General features: G+C 49.1%; 2 protein-coding genes across 4 annotated transcripts in view; one reads left to right on the top strand and one right to left on the bottom strand.

The window, feature by feature from the left end:
- The window catches only part of IQGAP3 (IQ motif containing GTPase activating protein 3), a 42,702-nt gene extending 37,976 nt beyond the window's left edge, over positions 1–4,726 (bottom strand). The window contains 7 exon segments of the mRNA XM_029581205.1: positions 255–368; positions 1,082–1,149; positions 2,417–2,493; positions 3,326–3,403; positions 3,541–3,697; positions 3,945–4,032; positions 4,265–4,726. Of these exon segments, the coding sequence (XP_029437065.1) occupies positions 255–368; positions 1,082–1,149; positions 2,417–2,493; positions 3,326–3,403; positions 3,541–3,697; positions 3,945–4,032; positions 4,265–4,310 (628 nt within the window). The 5' untranslated portion in view covers positions 4,311–4,726.
- Positions 4,727–7,451: 2,725 nt separating this feature from the next.
- On the top strand, positions 7,452–21,836 carry TTC24 (tetratricopeptide repeat domain 24). Of its 3 annotated transcripts, none has more exons than XM_029581572.1 (12): positions 7,453–7,737; positions 9,194–9,987; positions 10,536–10,751; positions 13,384–13,512; positions 14,293–14,414; positions 15,906–16,025; positions 16,815–16,903; positions 17,516–17,688; positions 18,413–18,548; positions 19,049–19,131; positions 20,076–20,124; positions 20,788–21,836. In XM_029581572.1, the coding sequence occupies exons 2-12, from the start codon at positions 9,225–9,227 to the stop codon at positions 20,876–20,878; spliced, it is 1,971 nt and encodes a 656-aa protein (XP_029437432.1). In that variant the 5' UTR covers positions 7,453–7,737; positions 9,194–9,224; the 3' UTR covers positions 20,879–21,836. The 3 variants fall into 3 exon arrangements, with proteins under 3 accessions (XP_029437433.1, XP_029437432.1, XP_029437434.1); XM_029581574.1 differs by having other exon boundaries at positions 7,596–7,728; XM_029581573.1 differs by lacking the exon at positions 13,384–13,512 and having other exon boundaries at positions 7,452–7,728.
- The last annotated feature ends 717 nt before the right edge of the window (positions 21,837–22,553 follow it).

Here is a 22,553-nt window from a genome sequence, read left to right as displayed (position 1 = left end):
GCAGAGCGGACTGCTGGACTCAAAGGGTTCCCCGGGAGAACGAGGGAACTAGAACACCAAATTTTCAAACTCCCCCCCCCAAAATGGTGACCGGGCACAAGCCTCCACTTAAGTGTCACCAACCCCTCTGCTCGTCCACCTCAACCAGGAAAGATGGCCCCCACCAGGCACCTAGCAACCCCCTGGGAGAACGGATCCTGAAAGGAATCTTTTTTTTCCCACCTCTACCATCTGCTGGAGGGAATGGTCTCTACCTGCTGCCTCATCCACCGACAGCTCGTTAGCCAGGATGCCCCCGATCTTGCTGAAGGCGGGCATCTGGAGTCCATATTTCTCCAGTTCAGACTTCATGTTATTGATTTCCTCCTCTGGAATTAAAAAAAAAAAAAAAAAAAAAATTGAGATCCTAGAGTAAGGTTCACCTACCGGATGGAATTTTCTTCTTCTTTCCAGGACAGGCTGATCCAGTCTTGGCTCTACATCCACTCAGAACTACAAGTTCCAGCATGCAATGGGAGGTAACCAAGACTGGATCTGCCTTGTCCTAACAAAGGGTCAAGCTGGTGATGTTAGCTGAGAGGGCAGGGATGCCAGATTGAAAACATGGATTTAGCTAAGAATTTCAGCATATGAAAAAGAAAAAAGTGATCTTTATCAAAAAAATAAAAAATAAAATGACTCAAAATTATTTTAAATGAAAACAAGACTTGAGCAAAAAAGACAGACCTTACCCATGAAGCAAAAAAAAAAAAAAAAAAAAGGTGAATTAAAGAGATTTTAGGGTTCAAATACAGCAAAAACTTTAAAGAGCAGTCCTGTGGCTACAAAAATATTCCCGATGCAAAAGAACGCATCAATTTGGAAAAATACTCTTATCTTGAATTTCTTGATATAAACATAAAGCAGCCTCCAGCAAAGCTGGTAGAAACAAAGAGAGCACCCGAGTTCAGGAAATCCTGGAATTCAGCACAGAGATTCCCCATTTGGTCAAAGAAACAAGATAATTCTCATTACGCATCAAACAGATAGAAGTGTTCTGAGCAGATGGACTGATGTGGCACATACTTCCCCACCGTCTTACCTGTAAAATTTACCTTTCCGTACAAATCCTGGATCTGCGGAGCCAAGCCAAGCTTAAACAGATACAAACTAAAACGAGATAAGGTTCAGAGGAGGGGGAAAAAAAAAAAAAAAAAAAGTCAGGATTTTCTTGAATGTGACTTAAGGGAAAAGCAAGGGATTGCTTGGGGATGACAAAGACGCATTACCTACAACCAAGGCCTTGACATCAGATTTAAATGCAGCACAGACACCAAATGCTCTGCTTAGGCAATGCCTCTAAATGACCTCCACCCCAGTCCTATATATTTCTTCAACGCTCTTCCATATTAACATATTCTGCAGTTTTTTTTCCAGATGTAGCACTACAAGCCACTGAACATAAGAGCAGTTCAGACATAGCCAAAAAAAGGTTTGGGAGGTCTTGATAGCTCATATGCTGCATGATCTTTTTAGATGATCCTTTACAAAGGTCGCAAAGGCTACAGGAGTGAGAGCCACTAGAACATTACGCAACTGAAGTTTAAAACAAAACTGAATGCATTCAGATGCTGGATGGTATAATCGCTATTTGGATTTCTGGATTGTAAATTTGGTTACTTGCCTTTCCAATAGCCCGAGCTCAAGGCAAGTTACTCTCGGAAAAAGTATGTAGTTCCTCGACCCAGGCAATTTACAATCCAAGGAGGTCATTTACTAAATATTTTCTCTCTTTTGGGTCTATGAGAAATAGGGCCCGAAGCTTGCACCTGAGGAAATGGAAGGTGAAGTGAAGGTCACAAAGAGCAGCAGTGGGATTTGAACCCTGGTTCTCCGCTCTTCTGCTCCGATCACTAGGGTAACTCCTCCATGCTGGTGAACTATCCCAAGTTATGGTGTTCCAAACACTAGGAGCCTTTACCTTGATTATCAAGTACAGAATCTAAATAAATCCATCAGGCACAGATCAGGTCTGGCATGGCCCCAGGAATTTGCTTCATCTTTCCTTTAAAAGGAGCCACCCCTAAAGCCAATAGGAAGCTGGAAGTCTGCATGCCTAGCAAGTTTGTGTCTTTCTTGAGAAGAATCTCCACAGGTAGCTATTGTGGTGGTGGCCACATGCCCATAGAAGAGCTGGACTGGAGCCCTCCACTCAGTCCACATTACCTGATAAAATGTGCTGGCAGCTGTGAACGGAATTAGGATACCATCAACTTGGGAACAGGATCTGGACCCTGCTGCCAACACCTCTCAATCCCCACCCCCTCACTACCCTCCCCAAATTAGCCTTTGAAGGCCGTTATCTCATCAAGAAAGCCCCTGCTGAAGCCATAGGATAGCAGACCTCTCTTATAACATATCCCAGGTTACATCTCACCTCAGGGCATGAATGCAGTATACAACTCGCGGCATATTCTTCCTGTCATAGATATCTGTCGTCTCAGGATGAAAGATCTGGTAGAAACAAAACAAACAAATGTGTCCTAACATGTCCGGCAACTTTGGAGAGGGGCAGGGCTCTGGGCTTCATGAACCAGCACATGGCAGGCAAAGAGTTAATTGTGCCTTGTGCCTGCCTTCACACGCTCAGCTATGGAGTGAGGGATAAGAGAGATGAGCAAGTTTAAAAAGCAGGACTACAGCGAGTGCACAATAATTCCTCCTCCCCCAACCCCAAAAGGTATCCCATGCTAAAAAACACAGCACTACGCACACTTTTGCAGGATGGGAAAAGTAACCGTTTCAAATTCTCTCTATAATGCAAAGCTTGGGGTGTCCCCAAGATCCCTTGCTTGCTAGTCTTGGCTCCCTTTAGAAAAGCATATTTAATTCTAGACATCCATCCTCGGGTGTGTACTTCCCCCCCCCCTCCACCTTCCCAGAGGGCAGTTATTGGCAAAATCAAAGGAAGTCATTGTCCATAGAAACTCATTTTATTAGCTGGACTAGTGGAATCAGGAGGAGTTTACCAAAATAGCAACATCCTCCAGGTCTGCCTGCAGAAGACTTTGGGAGCAGGAATCCTGTATTCTCTCTCCCTGCATCTGTATCCATGTTTATATCTTAGGAACACCACAATAAAACAAACACACAGAAAACTTCTCTCCAAAAGTGACTGACCACTGTTTTAATGTAATCAAGCTATTTCACTCTCCTTTGTTTTAGAAATTATGATTGAGATTTTCATAATCTCTCTGTAGCTTAAGCTATGCGATAAATGGTTTCTTGTTGTAACTAATACATATTGTAACTTAGTCCAACTCCACGTTTGATGCTGGTGTCTTACCGGAGGAAGGCCCACATGGGCCATCGCATTGCGCCAATGGTTGATGTTATCTGTATGGCGAAAATGAAGCCCAGCCGCCTGAAGAAAGCAAAACACAACATTCAGAGAAAAACGAGACAAATTCCTCTGCAGGAATCACTGCTGTAAAACTGCAGGGCTTCAGCAAGGATATCTACTACCGGAACACGGGCTCCAGTTGAGCCCACCTTACGAACCTTGTAGCGCAACTGCTCAGAGTCGTAAATCTTTCTGAGCGGGACAACATCAGGGGCAAAATAGTGTCCCATCTTGGCCAGGGTAACACCGTTCCGTAAGCTCTCCTCCAGCTCCGTGGGAGGGGGCAACTCCTCATTCAAGCAGGCCTCCAGCCATCTGTCCCCAAGAAACCAGAAAGCAACCTTAAGACATCAGTGCAGGCGATGGTACTAGAGCAATCCAGCAAGACACCTTTGGTTTACAGGATTTAAAAAACAAAACAAAAAAAAAAGGTGCCACACACAGATTAACTGAACCTATTTTCCTGATTATATTTTGTGGTTTTGCTTTAACTTGCTACAAGTTATGGCTACAGTAGCATGTAGTACATTGAAACAAAGTATGGTGAGCCCCTACATCTCACCGTTTCGCTTCCTCCAGGTGGCAGAGATACTGATAGGCAACATTCTGCCTCCTCTGCGCGTCCATCTCATCGCCAGTAAGCCGCTCATCTGAGAACAATGCATAAAGAAGTGTTCAACTCAGCTACTTCCCGAAATCAGCGAGTCAAACCATTGCAAGCTAACAGCAACTCGCCCCTTCGCTTACCAGGCTTCCCCAGCTCACCCCTCCCTTCGACTGGACCCCTGCAGCCCTCTCTTTTCCCTGCAGTTCTCCTCTCCCCTCCATGGGCTCTTGCATCCAGTCCGGGAGGTGGGCAATCTCCCCCCCCCAGACACTTACATCCCGAGCCCGTAGGCGGCGCCGGCGACTGTCCCCAGGCCTCCATGTCTCGCTTCCGGTCCTTAAAGTTTCCCTTCGTCTGCTCGCTGCCCTCACTCTCCGCCGAACAATTTGAAACTCCCGCCAGCGTCGGCAACTTCCGGAATCAACTGTCACCCGCCGGACCGCGCCGCGCCCAGTGACGCAATCAGAGCGCGCTGGACACAAAGGATCCCGGGAGCTATAGTTTGTTACCGTGGGATGGTAGTACTAGAAGGCACTGGCCCGAGGGGAGGCGACCTTTGTCTATGGCGGGCAAGGTCAACAGATCATCTGAGCTCTGCATCCCAACCTGCTTTAGCAATAAAAGGTTGAGAAACACAATATCCATTCAAACATCTCAAAGGTTTCCATGAACCTCTTTCAACCGATAGGAGGTTCTAGAACGAGGGGTGTTCATGAGATAAGGGTGAAGGGGGGGAGGGGTAGGCTCAGGAGTAATCTTCGGAAATATTTCTTTAGAGAGGATGGTGGAATGCATGGCACAGCCTCCCAAAGGAGGCGGTGGGGACAAATCAGTATCTGAACTCCAGAAAGTATGGGATAAATACAGGAGATTTCTAAGAAAGTGAGAATAATTAATTGGAAGGATGGAAAGCTGCATTTTGGCATCTCCTTGCTATTGCATTCTTGTATTTAATGTTGAGTTACTGAGTCTGGAAACATTGAAAAGAGCATATTAATTCTTTACAAGCTATCATGGTAACTAATATTATTAGACACGTTTAAAAAGCTGATGTATAAAAGGAATATTTAAAGCAGTGATTCCCAGTGAACTTACCGTTCTTGAAATGTGAATGACTATTGATCCTCCAAGAAGACAAACTAACCCAGTCATTCATCAAAATGCATTAGGGCATTATTTTTCATGGCACACATATTTGTCATCTATTTATACCACTGTAAGAGGGTGAAGTAGTAACTTGAGGTGAGGTTTTGGTGGTGGTCTCAGGTTTGGGGGCCAGTTTTACATGCACAGTCAGAGGTACGAACACAGTACACATCAGTGAAGATTTGATGTGATTTGGAATGAGACAAAGTACACAAAGATGAGATTTGGACAATATACTCTTGCCCTTGCTTGATGCATTCTCTATTTGGGTGCTATCAAGCTAGGGGAAGAGCACAATGTCCAAATTTCATCTTTGTGCACCTTTCTTCATTTCAAATTGTATCAAATCTTCACTGATGTGTACTGTGCTGTTCATTGTACTCTGAACATGCATGTAAAACTGGCCCCCAAACCCTAGACCACCACCAAAACCTCACCTTGAGTTATTAGATGTCCCTCCTACAGTGTTATAGTTGACTAATATAAGAGCCTTATAGAGTCTTTCTCTCTCTCATGCCTTTGTAGTGAAACACAGACTATTTTCTCACAGTGCTGAACTTGTGCTGGTGTATTTCTTAGTTAAAAGTTCTTAAGAATTGTAGCCGACATAAAAACACTTTACTTGTGACAAGATTTTTAGATTCAGTCTAAGCGAGGTCAATATTTTTTCTCATTTCTGTATCCTGTCTGGTTTAATACTGTTATATTTATATATTTATTTATTTATTTATTTATTTAGCATTTTTATATACCGACGTTCCAATAACAGAATTACTGATCAATTCGGTTTACATTTAACAGAACAATAACATTGACAAGTAAATGTCTTACAATGAACAGGTCGATATAACTTGGATAAGTATATATGGGGTTAACAAGTAAAAGATACATTGCCTAATGTAGGCATAAGTAAAAGATACAGTGCCTAATGTAGATTAAATAAACAGTTGCTAATTATCTACCTTATAAATGGCCTGTGACCGACGGCCCGCAAATGCGCAGTAGAGCGCAGCTCTACTGCGCATGTGCGGGCAAGGACGTCGGTCAGAAAAAAAAATGGCGGTGGGGCCGCAGGAGCGGGAGGAGAAGCAGCGGCGCCGCGCACGCGCGGTGCCGCTACTTCTCCTCCCCAGATCTGCCGGCAGATCTCGGGGGGGGCACTGCCGCGCGCGCGAGAGTGACACCCCCCCCCCCCGAGATCTGCCGGCAGGAGCGGGAGGAGTTAATGGAGCCGGGGTGAGGGTTGCGGGAAGTCGCGCTTACGGCGCCGGGAGGAAATGGAGGTGGGTGGGGGCTGCGAGGAGTCGCGAGTACGGCGTCGGAAGGAAATGGAGGCGGGTGAAGGGAGGGACTGAGTGGGAGGGAGGGAGGGAGAGGGGGGACTGAGTGAGTGGGAGGGAGGGAGAGGGGGGAGTGGGAGGGAGGGAGAGGGGGGACTGAGTGAGTGGGAGGGAGGGAGAGGGGGGAGTGGGAGGGAGGGAGAGGGGGGACTGAGTGGGAGGGAGTGAGGGAGAGGGGGGAGTGAGGGAGAGGGGGGAGAGAGGGAGGGACTGAGTGAGAGGAGAGGGAGGGTGGAGAGGAGTGGGTGGGGGAGAGTGAGGGGTGAGAGAATGAGGGGGAGGTGAGAGACAGAGGGATGTAGCCCGTTTTAACGGGCTTAACGGCTTGTAAGACTAGATTGTATACTGTCTTCCTTTAACACAGTTCCACCCCAAATCAGAATTAAATAAATAAAAAGACATATGTCACTAAATATCCATAAAAGCGTGTCAAAGCACCCAACTCTGGCACTTTTTAAGAATTTTAGCTGGCTATGCAATCCAGTTATTTTCTTTCCCTTGGTTTCCAACAGAATACCATAATAAAATATCAGAACAGAACAATAAATCAATAAAAATACATGCTTTATAAATATTTTTAATTTTCAGTTTATGCACTTAATTATTTAGCTTATTTGTCCTACTTTATGTATTTCTTAAGTAATTATTGCTATATATTTTTTAATGTTTATTAGATTTGTTTTCTAACTTTTGAATTGTTATAACATGCCTTAGGCATACTTTGGAAAAACATGTGCCACACTGGAGTAAATAAATAAATCTTCAGCAGGAGAGAAAAAAATGCATGGCAGCCCCAGATTCAAGCAGGACTCACTACATAAAATACAAATTCTAATATCAATAATACAAAATTCAGAATCAGCAGAGAGATTTTCCCTGGCTATAAATGTGGTTGACCTGTACAGCAGATAAGCAGTTAACAAAAGCTCTGTCTTGAAGAGTCCTTTCCAGGCTGGGTTTTGGTAGGCGAGCTTGCCCATCCATCAGAGGAAGGCTGGCCTGTGCATTGTTGGGGCCAGTTGCCATGGTGCCCTCTTGGCACAGTGGAAAGCAACGGAGCAGGCTGGAGAGAAACCAAACACCCAAGGGCCATCACAGAGCGGCGTCTGCCCCAGATAGAATGTGGCCACCCTCGGGGGCGTTAAGGAGCCCAAAAATCACACGCCAGGTGCTTGTGGAGGGGACCAAGGACCCCCGCATCCCAGGGAAGTTCTGACAGGGTCCGGCCTGGGTCCCTCCTTCCTTGGTGAACGGTGAGCCAGGTTTGTTTGAAGATATAACGAGATCACGCTTTGCAGACCTTCAAGGTGCCAGGGCCAGTAAATGTTTCATGTGCAGTTTACGTTGATTTTTCTCCGGGGATTTTATTTTTTCCCCAGTCGGTAGCCACGCTCTCTCCTCCTAGGACGGAGTCGTAGACGGTATTACGCTAGTGATTGCTTCAGTTGCAGCATCAGTGTACCCAGTGCTGTCCCAAATCATTGAGATGACAGCTTACAATCCAAACTGGAAAGCCTGCTTTGATGATTTTGGTGCCTGACCTATAGCATCACTTCAAAATGGGTGAGAGTGGCAGGCAAATGCAATTATTATTGTTATTACTATATTACAAAACTACAGTCAAGACAAACTGAGGCAAAGGGCGATAAAGGTCCAGCTCAGGGTCACACATGCAGTCAGAGGTAGAGTTGAACTCGCATCCCCAGAGGCCTGATTTACACCTCAGTGCCTGCAACCGAGTTTTTTAGAGCTCATCAGTTTGGCAAGGAAATAATTGCGTGCGGTCAGACAGGCTCGCGTTGGGTCAAACGACTGAATGGACATGGACTTGCTTGCAGCTGGGTCGCATTTTTTGGTGAGACTGAGGCAGCTTTTTTTTTTCTGGTCATCTTTTCTAATATGAGCTGGATTTGCACGTGCAGAATGATATTTTATCTGGCTTTATTATATTTATATGGTATTGTTTTATTTTGTATATTGTGAAACTTTTTTTATAGTATCTCACTATAATGGATATTCTGATATGGCGAGTAATCAAATATGGATGAATAAATAACATACTCTCTGCTGTGCTAAGATGCAATTTTAAGATTAACGCAAAAAAAAAATAGTCTGTTTCACGGTTCACTAAGGAGGTCATTTCTGTGGCAGACTGGGGTACTTAGCTGGCGATGATGCAGCGAGCAGGTTTCAACCCAAAACAGAAGGCATGAGAGTAACTTTCCCAGAATGGCAGATACAACCCTAAACATAAAGCAAGGGGGTAACCAGCACGGAGTGGCAGTTACAACCCTAAACATAAAGCAAGGGGGTAACCAGCACGGAGTGGCAGTTACAACCCTAAACTGAAAGCGAGGGGGTAACCAGCACGGAATGGCAGTTACAACCCTAAACAGCGAGGGGGTAACCAGCACGGAGTGGCAGTTACAACCCTAAACAGAAAGCGAGGGGGTAACCAGCACGGAACAGCAGTTACAACCCTAAACAGAAAGCTTGAGAGTAACTTTCCCAGAATGGCAGATACAACCCTAAACAGAAAGCGAGGGGGTAACCAGCACGGAGTGGCAGTTACAACCCTAAACACCTTGCTGGGCAGTCTGGTTGGACCACTTGGTCTTTATCTGCCGTTATTTATTATGTTACTTTGTAAAAGACAGGACAAGCCCTCTCAATACATCCCCAATGGTCACAATCATTGCCTCTCTGATTATTTTCTAGGCTGGGTGTCCGGCTTCCTGAAATCCTCCTGATGGCTTCCGAGTTCTCCCTGGAACCAGTATCTACACGGTCGATGGCCTCTGGGCCTCTCGTCCCCAAGAAGAAGAAAAAGAAATGGAAGGAGAAGGCAAAGCCCCCCGAGGAGCCAGAGGAAGCAGCAACGCAACATGGTGACCCCCTGAGGATTCAGGCCAAAATCGAGGCCCTCACTACCACAGGGCATCAGGCCCTCGTGACCGGTGACTCCCAGGAGGCTGTGGCCTGCTTCAAAAAGGCTTTCCTTCTCTCTCTGGGAACCCCCACCAAGAAAATCCAGAAGGCCTGTGCTTTCAACTTGGGGGCGGCCTACGTGGAGACCGGGAAGCCCGAGAAGGGCCTCGAGTTCCTACTTAAGTCGCGACCCAAGCACGAGGAGGAGGGAAGCCACACGGGCGACCTCTGCTTCAACCTAGGAGCCGCATATGAGGGCCTGCGGGACTTCCCCCGGGCTCTGGAGTATTTCCGCAAGGCGGCCGGCCACTACCAGCCGTCGGAGGTGGGGAGCGCGGCCGACGTGCACACGAAAATGGGCCGCTGTTACCTGGGGATGAAGGACTCCTCTCGGGCCGCCCAGTGCTTCCGGGAGGCGGGAGAGTCCTACGTGGCAGCCGGGAGACCGGAAGCTGCGGCGGTGGCTTTGACTGAAGCTGGGAGCCTCATGCTGCAGAGCCGGCAGTTCGGCACGGGGGAGGTTCTCAACACGCTGCACGAGTGCCATGTGCTGTGCGAGAAGATCCCAGGCGATGGCATCTTGGGTAAAGGCCAGATCTTTGCTTTCACGGCTCTCACCGATGACGTCAGGCTTAGTTTTCCTGCCTTGGGAGTGGGGGTGGGCAGTTCTTGCATACTCTTGCGGGTTGTGACATCATCAGCTCCTGACGGGGTGAAGGCCACAGGCTGTCTTACTGTTTCCAAATACTAAAACCGAATTTTAAAAGCGTATGGTGAGTAGCCAGAAATGTACTGTCACAAAGAGCATCCTTTTTGTGACATATAAGAGTAGTCTTCTTTGAATATTAGAATTTTCTTTTTTTTGTTTGCCATAGGCCCTCTTTTTCTCCTTTTCTAAAGGGAACTTTTGGGATTTAGTTTAGAAATACTGGGTAAGTCAGAGTTGCAGTAACTACACAGAGCTCATATTACAGCTTAGTATGGTTCTCAGAGTGCCTCTTATCATTTAAGTGTTGCCTCAGGTGGGAGATGGAGGGCCCAGTCCTGGCTTGGGCCATGATGTTCTCCTTTCCCCTGCCACGTTGGGGAGGGGGGGCTCTGCGCAGAGATCGACGTCTCTTGTTCTCCACAGGGAAGCTGTACAATGACTTAGGCCTCAGCTACTCCCAGCTGAAGATCTTCTCCCTGGCAGCCGAGTGCTTCGAGAAGGCCCTCCCCTTCTGCCAGGCCGACAAGACGGACAGACGGAAAGAGGCGGTGGTCCTGCAGAACCTGGGTGCGGCCTATAACACCCTGGAGCGGTTCGGCACAGCCCTGGCGTGCCACAGGAAGGCAGCTGCCCTACACAGTACGTGTCTATAGAGCGTCATACACCGTATGCTGCGTACGATCCCTGCAGGTCAGCTGCCCGCTGGCACTCTTGTGGCTCGGGCAGCAGGCTTGCTAATTCTCCAAGAAAAGGCAGGGTACCCTGTGACTGGAACTCACAGTAGGGAAAGCCCAGGATTTCAGGGTCCTAGGCTTGAAATCCTAGGCAGTGCCTGGAAGTCATTGCCAGCTGAATAGACTCCAGTTGATCTCTGGCTCGTCCCTCATTGCTTCACAACTAGGGATCCCAGGCTTTCCTGAATTCTGTTAATGTTTTTTGTCTGGTTTTCCACTGGGAGGCCACTCCATACACCCACCACTCTTTCCATGCAGAAATATCTCCTAGAAACATGACGGAAGAAAAAGCCCGTATGGCCCATCCAGTCTGCCCATCTGTTCAATTAATATATTATAATTCCCATCACTTCCGTAGACATCCCCTGTATTTATCCCATGCTTTCTTGGTTCAGATACTAATTTTATCTCCACCACTTCCACTGGGAGGCCGTTCCATGCATGCAACACCCTCTCTATAGAGAAATATTTCCTAAGATTACTCCTGAGTCTACCCCCTTTCACCCTCATCCCATAACCCCTCGTTCTAGAACCTCCTTTCCATTGAAAGAGGCTCACATCCTGTGCATGCAAACCTTTGAGATATTTGAATGTCTCTATCATATCTCGCCTTTCCTCTAGGGGTACATGTTTATATCTTTAAGTCTATTCCCCTATCCTTTAGGTGGCACAACTCTGAAATGAAGCTCAAACTCTGACCTTACTCCATATCATGACCTCTTATGCTAGCGCATTCTTCCCCTGGGACTGGACACAGTATTCTCACCAACAATCTGTACTAAGACATTATCACCTCCTGTTTTTTTCTATTGGTTATGCCTTTCCTTATGCCCCCTATCATCCTTCTGGCTCTGCACCATCTTCTTATCACACTGTTTCACCACCTTGATATCTTCTAATGCCATCACGCTGAGGTCCTCCCTCCTGTCTGTTGCACCCAGTAGCTATAGTGGGTGCCGCCTGCGCTGATCCTGTGCTCTGGTGGGGTAGTGGGGGTGTGTATATGTGTGCGTGCATACATGAGGGAAGCTTGCACTGCTGCTGTCTGTGCTGGGTGTGTGTATGCGCCTGTGAGGGAAGCTTGCACTGCTGCTATCTGTGCTGCCCTTGTGGTGTGTACGTGTGTATATGCGTGTGCATGTGGGAAGCTTGCAGTACTGCTGTCTGTGCTGTCCCTGTGCTGGGGGGGGGGGGGGTGTGCGCCTGTGAGGGAAGCTTGCACTGCTGCTGTCTGTGCTGGGTGTGTGTATGCGCCTGTGAGGGAAGCTTGCACTGCTGCTGTCTGTGCTGTCCCTGTGCTGGGTGAGTGTGTGTGCGCCTGTGAGGGAAGCTTGCACTGCTGCTGTCTGTGCTGTCCCTGTACTGAGGGGATGTGTGCGCCTGTGAGGGAAGCTTGCAGTACTGCTGTCTGTGCTGGGTGTGTGTGTGCGCCTGTGAGGGAAGCTTGCACTGCTGCTGTCTGTGCTGTCCCTGTGCTGGGGGGGGGGGGGGGTGTGCGCCTGTGAGGGAAGCTTGCAGTACTGCTGTGCTGTCCCTGTACTGAGGGGATATGTGCGCCTGTGAGGGAAGCTTGCACTGCTGCTGCCTTTGCTGTCCCTGTGCTGGGTGTGTGTGTGTGCCTGTGAGGGAAGCTTGCACTGCTGCTGTCTGTGCTGGGTGTGTGTGTGTGTGTGTGTGTGTGTGCGTGTGTGCGCCTGTGAGGGAAGCTTGCACTGCTGCTGTCTGTGCTGTCCCTGTGCTGGGTGTGTGTGTGCGCCTGTGAGGGAAGCTTGCACTGCTGCTGTCTGTGCTGTCCCTGTGCTGGGGGGGGGGTAATGCCTGTGAGGGAAGCTTGTACTGCTGCTGTCTGTGCTGTCCCTGTCTGTGCTGTCCCTGTGCTGGGTGTGTATACGTGCCTGTGAGGGAAGCTTGCACTGCTGCTGTCTGTGCTGTCCCTGTGCTGGGGGGGGGTATGCCTGTGAGGGAAGCTTGTACTGCTGCTGTCTGTGCTGTCCCTGTGCTGGGGGGGGGGGGGTATGCCTGTGAGGGAAGCTTGCACTGCTGCTGTCTGTGCTGTCCCTGTGCTGGGGGGGGGGGTATGCCTGTGAGGGAAGCTTGTACTGCTGCTGTCTGTGCTGTCCCTGTCTGTGCTGTCCCTGTGCTGGGTGTGTATACGTGCCTGTGAGGGAAGCTTGCACTGCTGCTGTCTGTGCTGTCCCTGAGCTGGGGGGGGGGGGGGTATGCCTGTGAGGGAAGCTTGTACTGCTGCTGTCTGTGCTGTCCCTGTGCTGGGGGGGTGTGTGTGTGTGTGCGCCTGTGAGGGAAGCTTGTACTGCTGCTCTCTGTGCTGTCCCTGTGCTGGGTGTGTGTGTGTGTGTGTGTGCGCCTGTGAGGGGAGCTTGCACTGCTGCTGCTGCCTGTGCTGTTCTGGTTCTGTAGATGAATGCAGGATTTCAGTTGCCAGAGTCCATCTAACAATTCCGCCCCCACTTTGAAAAGAGAAACCCATCTCGTAGCTGCCGGCTGTTCTGAAGGGGAGATGCCACTGTATTTTGCAGGCACGCTGGGGAATCGGCAGGCTCAGGGCCAGTGTTTTGGTAACCTGGCTTATGCCCACAGCCAGCTGGGGGAGCACGAGGCGGCTGGCAAACACTACCTGCACGCGTTCCAGGCCTTCAAGGACTCAGGTAACGGGGCTGACCGTAAACTGAACCCAGACCCAAAAGCGGCTAAACTTCCACGCCTTGCTGCCTCCTTTCAGTGGGCACTGTGGCCCGATCGAACCGATAACAGCCTGGACTGCTGTGCGCCACCCTGCCTCCCATCACCTTTTTAAGGGTCTGTGAAACCCTAAAGACCCTTAAATCCCGGGGAGGGCAGGGCCACAGATAAACAATGGCCAAGTCCTCTTCTGCTCTCTCTCCAGGATCCACCGTGACCTCATTAACCTACTCCGAGAGACCTGGGTTGTTTTCTTGTATTGAATTAAAACTTCATTTTACATGGCAGCCATCGCTGGCACAGATTTGGCTTCCTCGTGCGTTTTCCTCTGCTGGCAGAGCCGGTCTTTGTTTTCTTGGTAGAGCTCCCCCAGCACGCAGGGCGTCCCGAGTTCACCGGGGAGAGCCTTGGAGCCAACCAGGCCACGGCGGGTCACCATGCAGCAAAACGCATCACGCCAGAGGGCGCGATCTCAGTCGTGAGGGAGGCAGAGTTCTCATAACCCTAAAAACCCACCTCCTATTAACTTATCCGAAAACGCCTACGAATGTTGCTGCTGTAGCCGATTCGCAAACGCCACGAGCGGGACTGGATTACAATCGGCCTCCGCCTTCTTCCCAGCCGCCTGCTTTACAATAAGCCTGTTAAAGTCGGCCACCTCAAAGTAGCAGAATTCAGGAGTTACCAAAAACCTTCCATCGTCCAGGCGAGGGAATAATTCTGCGTCCCCCATTTATTTCTTACAGGGGACAGCCACGGTCAGTGGCAGGCCTGCGAGGGGCTCGGAGCTGCCAGGTTTCGCGTGGGAGATCCTGAAAAGGCCGTCCAGTATTACAAACAGGCCTTGTCCTTGCTCGCCAAATGCCAGGTCAGTTCTTTTGCTAAAAAAAAACAAAACAAAAAAACCCACAGACACATAGAACAAGACAGCAGATAAAGACCGAAAGGCCCGTCTAGTCTGCAATCCACATCTGCTCAGCTTTCGTGTCCTTCTGAAATCATATAGTCCCTTCTTCAGGCACTGTGCGCCTACGTGGTCATGATCACGCACGTTCAGAAGCGCACCTATGTGTTTTCATGTTGGGCCGGCTGCATCAGGGGCGGCCTGCAAGGAATCCACTTTCCTCTGTGACCAATCTGGGACCGTGAGGCCTGAGAGAATCAGCTGAGCACAAGATCTGGCCAGCTCCCCAGTGCCCGCAGTGCGTATATCTCACTAGTAATGAAACATGGAAATCAGAACCACTCACTCATCAGTGGAATTTAAATTTCAGTGGCCTTCATATAGCACCGGAGCGAGACGATAACTTGGGTGTTTTTAAGCCAAATTTCTTGTGCTAACACATTATAATCCTCGGTCACTGAACCACTGAGCGAGTCTCTGTATTAGAGAAAGAGTCCAGTTTGTCAACGTATTTATTTGTGCATTTAAAACATTTGCTTTTGCAACCAGAACAAAAATGTACTTATCTTGGAAAAAAAAAAAAAAATCCGGGAATATAGTGTTTTTTTAGACACCCCTGCAGGACAATCTTCTCCGAAACATTGCAATGTCAGGTGAAGGATAAATTCCTGTGATTGAGAAACCCTATATTTGTGCTCCGATGGATCAGCGATTTTTCCCGGATTTTTTTTTTTTTCCCAAGAAAGAACAAAGATGCCCGTGGTTGCAACCCTAACATGGATGAGCACAGGGTGGTTGGATGTTTTGGCCAACGGCCTCACTGGTTTTGCTGGCCATGCAAATTATTACAAAGCTTGGCGATGGGACACGAGAGTGGGGGGGGCCTGGGGGCCGGATTAAGTCCTGGGGCTTGTAGGAACCGAAGAGGCAGATGGCAAGGCCCGGGAGAGCTGACCAGTGGACGAGGTGGTAGCCAGCGCTCTGCCTGGCGCAGATGCTCGCAGGATGGTGGTAAGGACAGGGTGGAGTTGTGTACAAGACATGGGGGGGGGGGGGGGGGGAAGAACGTGTTGTTTTCAGTCTGTGAAAACCAGAGAGGACGACAACCACCCAAACCTGGATCGTTATCCGCTGTCATCAGCTGTTACATCTCCTTGACCTAGGCGTACAATCTGTGCAAACTAGAAAGAAACCGTTTCTTAAATACTTTTACAGCATGTAAATAAAATAAACACAGCCTGTATTCAGAATCTGCACTTTTCTCCCCTCTACAAGGAGCTTTAATTGCATTGGCAGGACATCACCTCAGGAAGGGACCTGAAAAATTCAGCAACTTAATGATGGGATCGTTTCAACCCAGTGCCTTTGCTGCCTGTACGCCACGTGCCAGGCTCGTCACCCTTCCGCTGCCCCGTGCCCCGAGGACTAACCGTGTCCCTTTTCTCTCCATCCCAGGACGTCTCCGACAAGGTGCAGGAGCGCATCGTGAACAAGCTGACGGACGCCATCCAGCGCCAGTTGTCCACGAAGAGTCGCTTCTCCCGCGGGGCCGGGATGGCGCCCACCGCTTCCCTCGTAAGTCGGGCACGGCGGTCGCTCCGGTGGGGCAGAGTCAGCGAGAAGGGTGGGGATGGGGGATCTGGCAGGAGCTGACGTCATCTGGCTCCTGGGATCACTCAACGTTCAGGGGTCTCTGTTAATGCCAGAACAGACCCAAGGGTCCCCTGCCGCCTCATCCCCGCTCCCAGGCGGGAGCTGGGCTTGTGAGAAAGGTGATCCTTAATTTTCCAAACTAGGCATGTGTGGGAGGGGGGAGGGAAAAGGCACCCCCCCCTCCCTTCAGGGTTCAGCCCGCACTGGGGCTCTCACTGGGGTCTACACTGGGAGTTATCTGAGGGGCTCATCACCTGCGCGCACATGCACACACCTGCACGTACACACACACGCACAGAAAACACAAATGCACGTGCACACACACATGCACAGAAACACGCACGCACGTGCACACACACATGCACAGAAACACAAACGCACGTGCACACACACACGCACGTGCACACACACATGCACAGAAACACGCACGCACGTGCACACACACATGCACAGAAACACGAACGCACGTGCATACACACACGCACGTGCACACACACATGCACAGAAACACAAATGCACGTGCACACACACATGCACAGAAACACGCATGCACATGCACACACATGCACAGAAACACATGCACACACACATGCACAGAAACATGCATGCACATGCACACACACACACACACATGCACAGAAACACAAATGCACGTGCACACCCCTCTCACCCTCCCCACCATTTCCACATTCTTTTATTCTTTTATTGCAGAAGCAGCTTCCCAGGAAGCAGCAGAGCACGACTCCGGCTCGATCAGGGAACGCCATAACCCGCGGGGCCCCCCAACACGATAACAGTGCGTAAGTAACAAGGATGGAAAATAACCAAATCCTTCCGTTCACCCCCCCCCCACCCCCATCGCTTTCACCCCAATAAGCCGCTGAAGCCAAGACCCGGGTTATGGTTAGGCACCTCCCAGTCCCATCCTTTCATAACTATGACACGCTAAGAGCGCTGCTTCTATATTTATTCAAACTATCCGCGGCCGCTCATGAATTCAGTGCGATATCGCTGAGAATCAGTTCAAGCTGATTAAACCTCATCGACCACCACAAGGAAAGCAAGCTAAAAGGGGGTCGGGGGAGGGGATGGACCTCTTCATGCGTGGGTGATATCTCAGCCTCATACTCCCAGCGGATGGGGCCGGCGTCCAGGGAATACGCGGGCGGCTCCGGAGCGAGCCTGGAGCTGCGGCCCTGCTCTGCTGCATGGGGTGTGTGGGACCAGGACAGGGGTAAGGAGCGACACTTGAAGTAAACCAGAATTCTTAGGAGCATTGATATCAGGGAAACCCACCCACCGCCCCCATTCTGTCGAAGCACGGGAGTTTCCCCCATCTCTCTGCACCCCCCTTAAGGATTCTCGACGGGCAAGGACACAACCCATCTGACTGGCTGCGTTGCGATGAACAGGTGGTCCATGAGGCGAGCCCTTCCGCTGCAGGCCCCTGAAGACCAGTACCTGCCAGGGCGGCCCGCGCTACTGGACCGGGCGCCTTCCATGTCGCACAGGGCGGCGGCGGTGGCAGGAGGCTCCCAGTGGACCGACGGACAGCCCGGGCTGAGGCCGGGCGCCCGAACCTCAGGTAAGCGATGACGGTGCGTCCGGACGGGATGCCTACGCTGGCTGTCCCCACGTCGCTCCCCTAGAGAGCGGCCGCCCTACGTGGCACGGCGGGGAGGCGGAAGGGGATTCCACCTCGCCCCTCTGGGTCAGGCTGTGAGTCGTCCGCGAGTGCACAGGCCCAAAAGGGGAAGGGTGCCCGCAAGCAGCACCGTTTCATCCGGTGACCGCCCTGCAGTGGTGGTGGAGCCCTGGGCTGGGATTAGGAGAACCCACTTAGCTTTCCCCCTGATGTCGCTAAGTCTGGGGAAACGCTAGTGCCGTCGGTGGACGGCCAGGAAGTTCACTCGTGCTCAGTGCTTGCGAGGGAGCGGGTGCCACTTTAGGGAGAACCAGCTGGAGGGGAAAAGATCCTCCTGTCAGAGAAGGAAGAGTCAGCAACGACGCTGTAAGCTGAGACCTTTCAATGTTTTTGACCTTCTTTCAAGGGCTCTGCTCGTTTTGATGGGGTCAAGACTTTCACAGAAGGCATCCAGGGCACCAGTGTCAGCTCTGTTCTTTTCCCGTTGGGGAGGGTTGCAGTGCTAGTTTTTGCGTTTTTCAGGGTCATTCGTGTGCTTCTTTCTCACATAGACTCGTGGGGATCAGGGATAGCGCCTTCCCCTTCCCCCATGCCTGGATTGCACCATAGTAAGCAGAAACCCCCCCCCCCCCATCCTTCTCCGCCATTCCTGCCCTTCTTACAGATTCAGAAAATGGAGCCGAGCCAGCGAGAGACGAGGGAGACTCTGAGAGGCTCGCTGTGGTAACCAGCAACTACTCGGCAGGAGGCAACTGGCCTGACATGGGTTCCATCTATGGTGACCGGCCGCAAGCCAACAGGTGGGTGACCAGGGCCGGGGGGAGACACTCGTTCAGACAAACTCAGGCTCTCCTCAGAAGGGTCATCAACGTTCGCTTACGGATCCACCTCACGAAGGCCTTAGGGTTACCAACCAGCTCCAGGCCGACTGGACAGGCCGATCCTGTCCGGGATTTATCCCCAGTGCATTCAGCGACTTGTAGTTCCACTTTCTCCAAGAACCACGGAAACGACAAGACCACAGATGCAATGGGTGGTGAAAGCACGACCAGGCCAGCCAGTCTGATATGGAACTAGATGGTAACTTTAGATGGCCAACGCTGCAGCTGCCACCACAAAATCCTTCCCAGCGCGTCAGCCGAGAAATCCTGGGGTGGATGCCTTGTTCACTGATTTTTCCCGACCCGCTGAGTCAGATGGCGCTGCCTTCCCCTTGAGTAATTTCGCATTCAGGTTACTTCTGCCGATGTTAAAAGACAATGGAAAAAAAAAACCTATTGCATTTTCTTTCTTTTAATAGTAATTTCAACAACACCTATCTTCATCCGGATCCATTCTACCAGAATTACCTCCAGACTGGAATGGCACAGAACACGCAGCTCAGTAAGTGCCACGAGTATTATTATATTACCGGGTACTCTTATAAACTGACACCGGTTTTTTAAGTTCGGCGGCGGGGCTCTGAACGAGAGAAGAGGCATCCAAAGCAGCACGGGCAGCAAGGTGGGTTTAAATAATTGAGATTTTTTTTTTAATCCCACCCCCTTTTCCAAAGCATGCTCGAAACAGCTTGCAGCGTTATTAGTATTCGGGTAATAATTCCCTGCCCTATAGAGCTTACAATCTTTGTGGGGACCTGAGGCAAGGGGAGATAAAAGTGACTTGCCCAAGATCGCCAAGAGTGTCGGTGGGGATCTGAACTCAGGTTGCCCTGGTTCTTAACCACCAGGCCGCTATCTTTTATTCTGGCACGCATAATCACTCAAGCGATGGCTGGCGGAGGGGTTTTTTCAGCGACCTTCCCCCCTCCTCCCTGTGCATGAGATCATTTAATCACATAAGAGAGCCCCAATTTTATAGAAAAAAATGCAGTTGGCACAAGTTATTCTCCCGCCAGTGCTTCGCACCCGGATTTCGTTCACCTCTTCGGTGATGAGTCGAACTTCCAAGGAAGCTGATCTCACCCGTGTCAGGAGGAAGATGCCACCGCCGCGCTGGTCCTGGTGGCCGTTTGTAGGCCTGTGTCCTGATCAGAGCCTCACCGTGATGCTGGCGTGAGAATGTGATGAGGAGGAGATGAGAGAGCACAGTAGCTCTTTGGGGCGGGGACTTATTGCACCTGAATTACCGATAATGCTGTAAGCTGCCTTGAGCATTATTTGGAAAGGAAGGCTAAAAATCCAAATTATTGATGAGCGACAATTGGAACTGAAATAGAGGACAAAGGGGACTGAACAAATGCCCTCTCTTGTAAATATTACGTTAGGTGTGAGAAAGATAACTTGGCCATACACTTTTCTTCTTTTCTGTTTCGTTACCCGTTACAGGTAATCACGACTACGAAACCTTGAGACTGCAAACCCTGGCCATGGAGCGGTAAGATTCACCGGTGCAGGAAGCAGAAAGCTGGCAGATTTGAATAAATCAGTGCACGAGCTTTCCTGTGCACCCTTAATACATCTTCCCAGCTGGGGCGATGGCATTTTTTCTTTTTTATAATAGGACTCCTTTTGTGTTCTTCCCTTTAACCAGCTCCCCTACCTCTCCTCCCTTTTCTGCATCGGTTCCTTAATCTTGTACTACGTAGCCTCACTCTCTGCATCTTCTAGCAGCAGGAAGTCCTGTTCCATGAGCCCCCAACATGGTAACATCAGCTCCTCTCTCTCAGTGACCCAGTCTGGAAATGTCCCGTCTTGCCTACTGCATGGCCTATGAACAATCCAAAATGTATGGGCAAAAGAACCCTCTAAGACTACCCCCTTAGCCCGGGCTGAAGCACTATAGGGGGAGAATCGACTTTCTGACGTGCCCGGGTTTTGAATGGTAGAATTCCTTGCAATCCTTCACGTAAATCGTAAGCTCTTTGGGGCAGGAACCTGCTGCACCACTTTGCTGCTTGTGCTCATGGTGTAACTTAGTTCTGTTTGCACAGCCCTGTCTGCTCTGTCTCCCTCCCCTCGTGCAGTCCTGTGGGCACTGCCACCAATGTTTAGCAGTTAACTTTGGCTTTCTTTTTTTTTTTTAATGGCTTATTTTCAGAGGAAACGGTGAATTGCAGGGAAGCAAACTGAAGCCCTGCATCCAGCCGAAGAAGAGGCTACTAGATTCCCGAGTATGCGCGGTCATGTGATTTTGGCCATATGTGCTAAATGTATTAACGAGATCTGCATGCAGGCACCTTATGCTACGAACTAGGCTAATCTTTAATGCTCAGAAGCTGTCTTTTAATGTTAGTGTGTGTCCTTTGGAATTTATTTTTAATAACTGGAGAGGCGGTCTCAGGTTAAGATCACCAGCCATTTAAAACCATTGGCAGGAGGAGGAGTCATGAGGAAAGACTCTTCAATTTGTCTGTTCCACAGCAGAAAAAGGGCATTTGCCGTAGGGATGTGCAGCCCCAAAAGTTTTGGTTCATTTTTTTGTTTTGGGAGGGGGTTGTTTTTATTTGGTTTGTTTAATGTATTTTTTTTTGGTTCAGTTCATTTGCCAAACTGAAAAAATTTAAACAATAAAAAAAAGCCCAAACTAATTAATAAAAAATGTTAAAACGAGCCTCTGGCAGCCCTAGCCAAGGCCTCCTGGGTCAAAAACTGCCTTGACCACGAAATAGAAAGAAAAATTGAAATGCAGAGGTAATGAACACATGTAATACCCTAAGTAACCCCCAGATGCCAGCATTGTGCCTCCTCAGATGATACATTGATATAGAACAGATAGTCAGAAATGACATCACATTCACATGATGGATCGGATTGGTCCATGCTGGCAATGTCACAAATGACATCACACACTAGAATGGTCTGTTTCATACTGGCCATGATATTGCAAATGACATTGTAGAGGACAGAGGAAGAGTTGGGGGAGAGTAAAGTGAATGCATCTAGCACAGAAAGAGAAAAAGTAAATAGATATACTGGGCAGGTTTTTGGTTTTTTTTTTACATTGGTGTTAAAATTACTTTTTTTCCTATCTACAAAATTTAACAAATATTTTTCTTCCATCAAATTGTTTATATTTCTTGCTGTAAAATGCCATTAAAATATATTTTGTGGTACTTGGCAGTGTATTGAACAATCCTTTCCTCAGGTTAAAAGTCACATACTCACACTGGAACAAAATTGCATTATTAGGATATTTTTTGTCAGTGGCTTGTCTGTTACAGAACATATTTAGCTGAATAACTGTTAAATCTTTTTTTTTTTTTAGTTATTTTCTCCTTTTTAGAGGAGTACATTGTCAAACTTAAGAGTATGACCAGGAATGTCCCATTCCTGCTCTATGCCAGTCTAAAAAAAATATATACACAGATTATAGCAAGAGAAAAAAATAGAACAAAGTAAAAATATCTTGATGTTATATGGTTTGAGAATGTTGCAGGTCTGAAGCTATGATATCCTTACAGGGTGCTCTGGATTCTCTAACAGATCTGGTCCATGCATTAAGAATCAGGCTGAGCTACCCAGCCACTCCTAGTTTCACTCTCACTGCATAGATTTATAGTCCTGCCTTTTAAGATGGGTGTAAAACTAGGACTGGATCAGTTGTGGCATGCAGGGTTGCCATCTCATCCCCAAGTCAAACGAACAGCATGATCCAGTCCAGGTTTGGCCCTACTGCATGCAAGGAGTTGTGGTATTGATCTTCCAATTTTTTTTTTCCTAAGAACATCAGAAGTACAACTCCATGCATGCACTGGGGCAAAACCAGGACTGAATCAGCCTGTTCACTTGACCTGGAGTTAAGTGGCAAGCCTGGTTGCATAAATTCTCCAAACACTTTCAGGCCAAGGAAATACCAAACGCGAA

The sequence above is a fragment of the Rhinatrema bivittatum genome, chromosome 16 (genome assembly GCF_901001135.1).
Source record: "Rhinatrema bivittatum chromosome 16, aRhiBiv1.1, whole genome shotgun sequence".
Taxonomy (NCBI): domain Eukaryota; kingdom Metazoa; phylum Chordata; class Amphibia; order Gymnophiona; family Rhinatrematidae; genus Rhinatrema; species Rhinatrema bivittatum.
The sequence above is the reverse complement of the archived record's forward strand: the minus strand, read 5'-3'. Positions and strand labels throughout refer to the sequence as shown.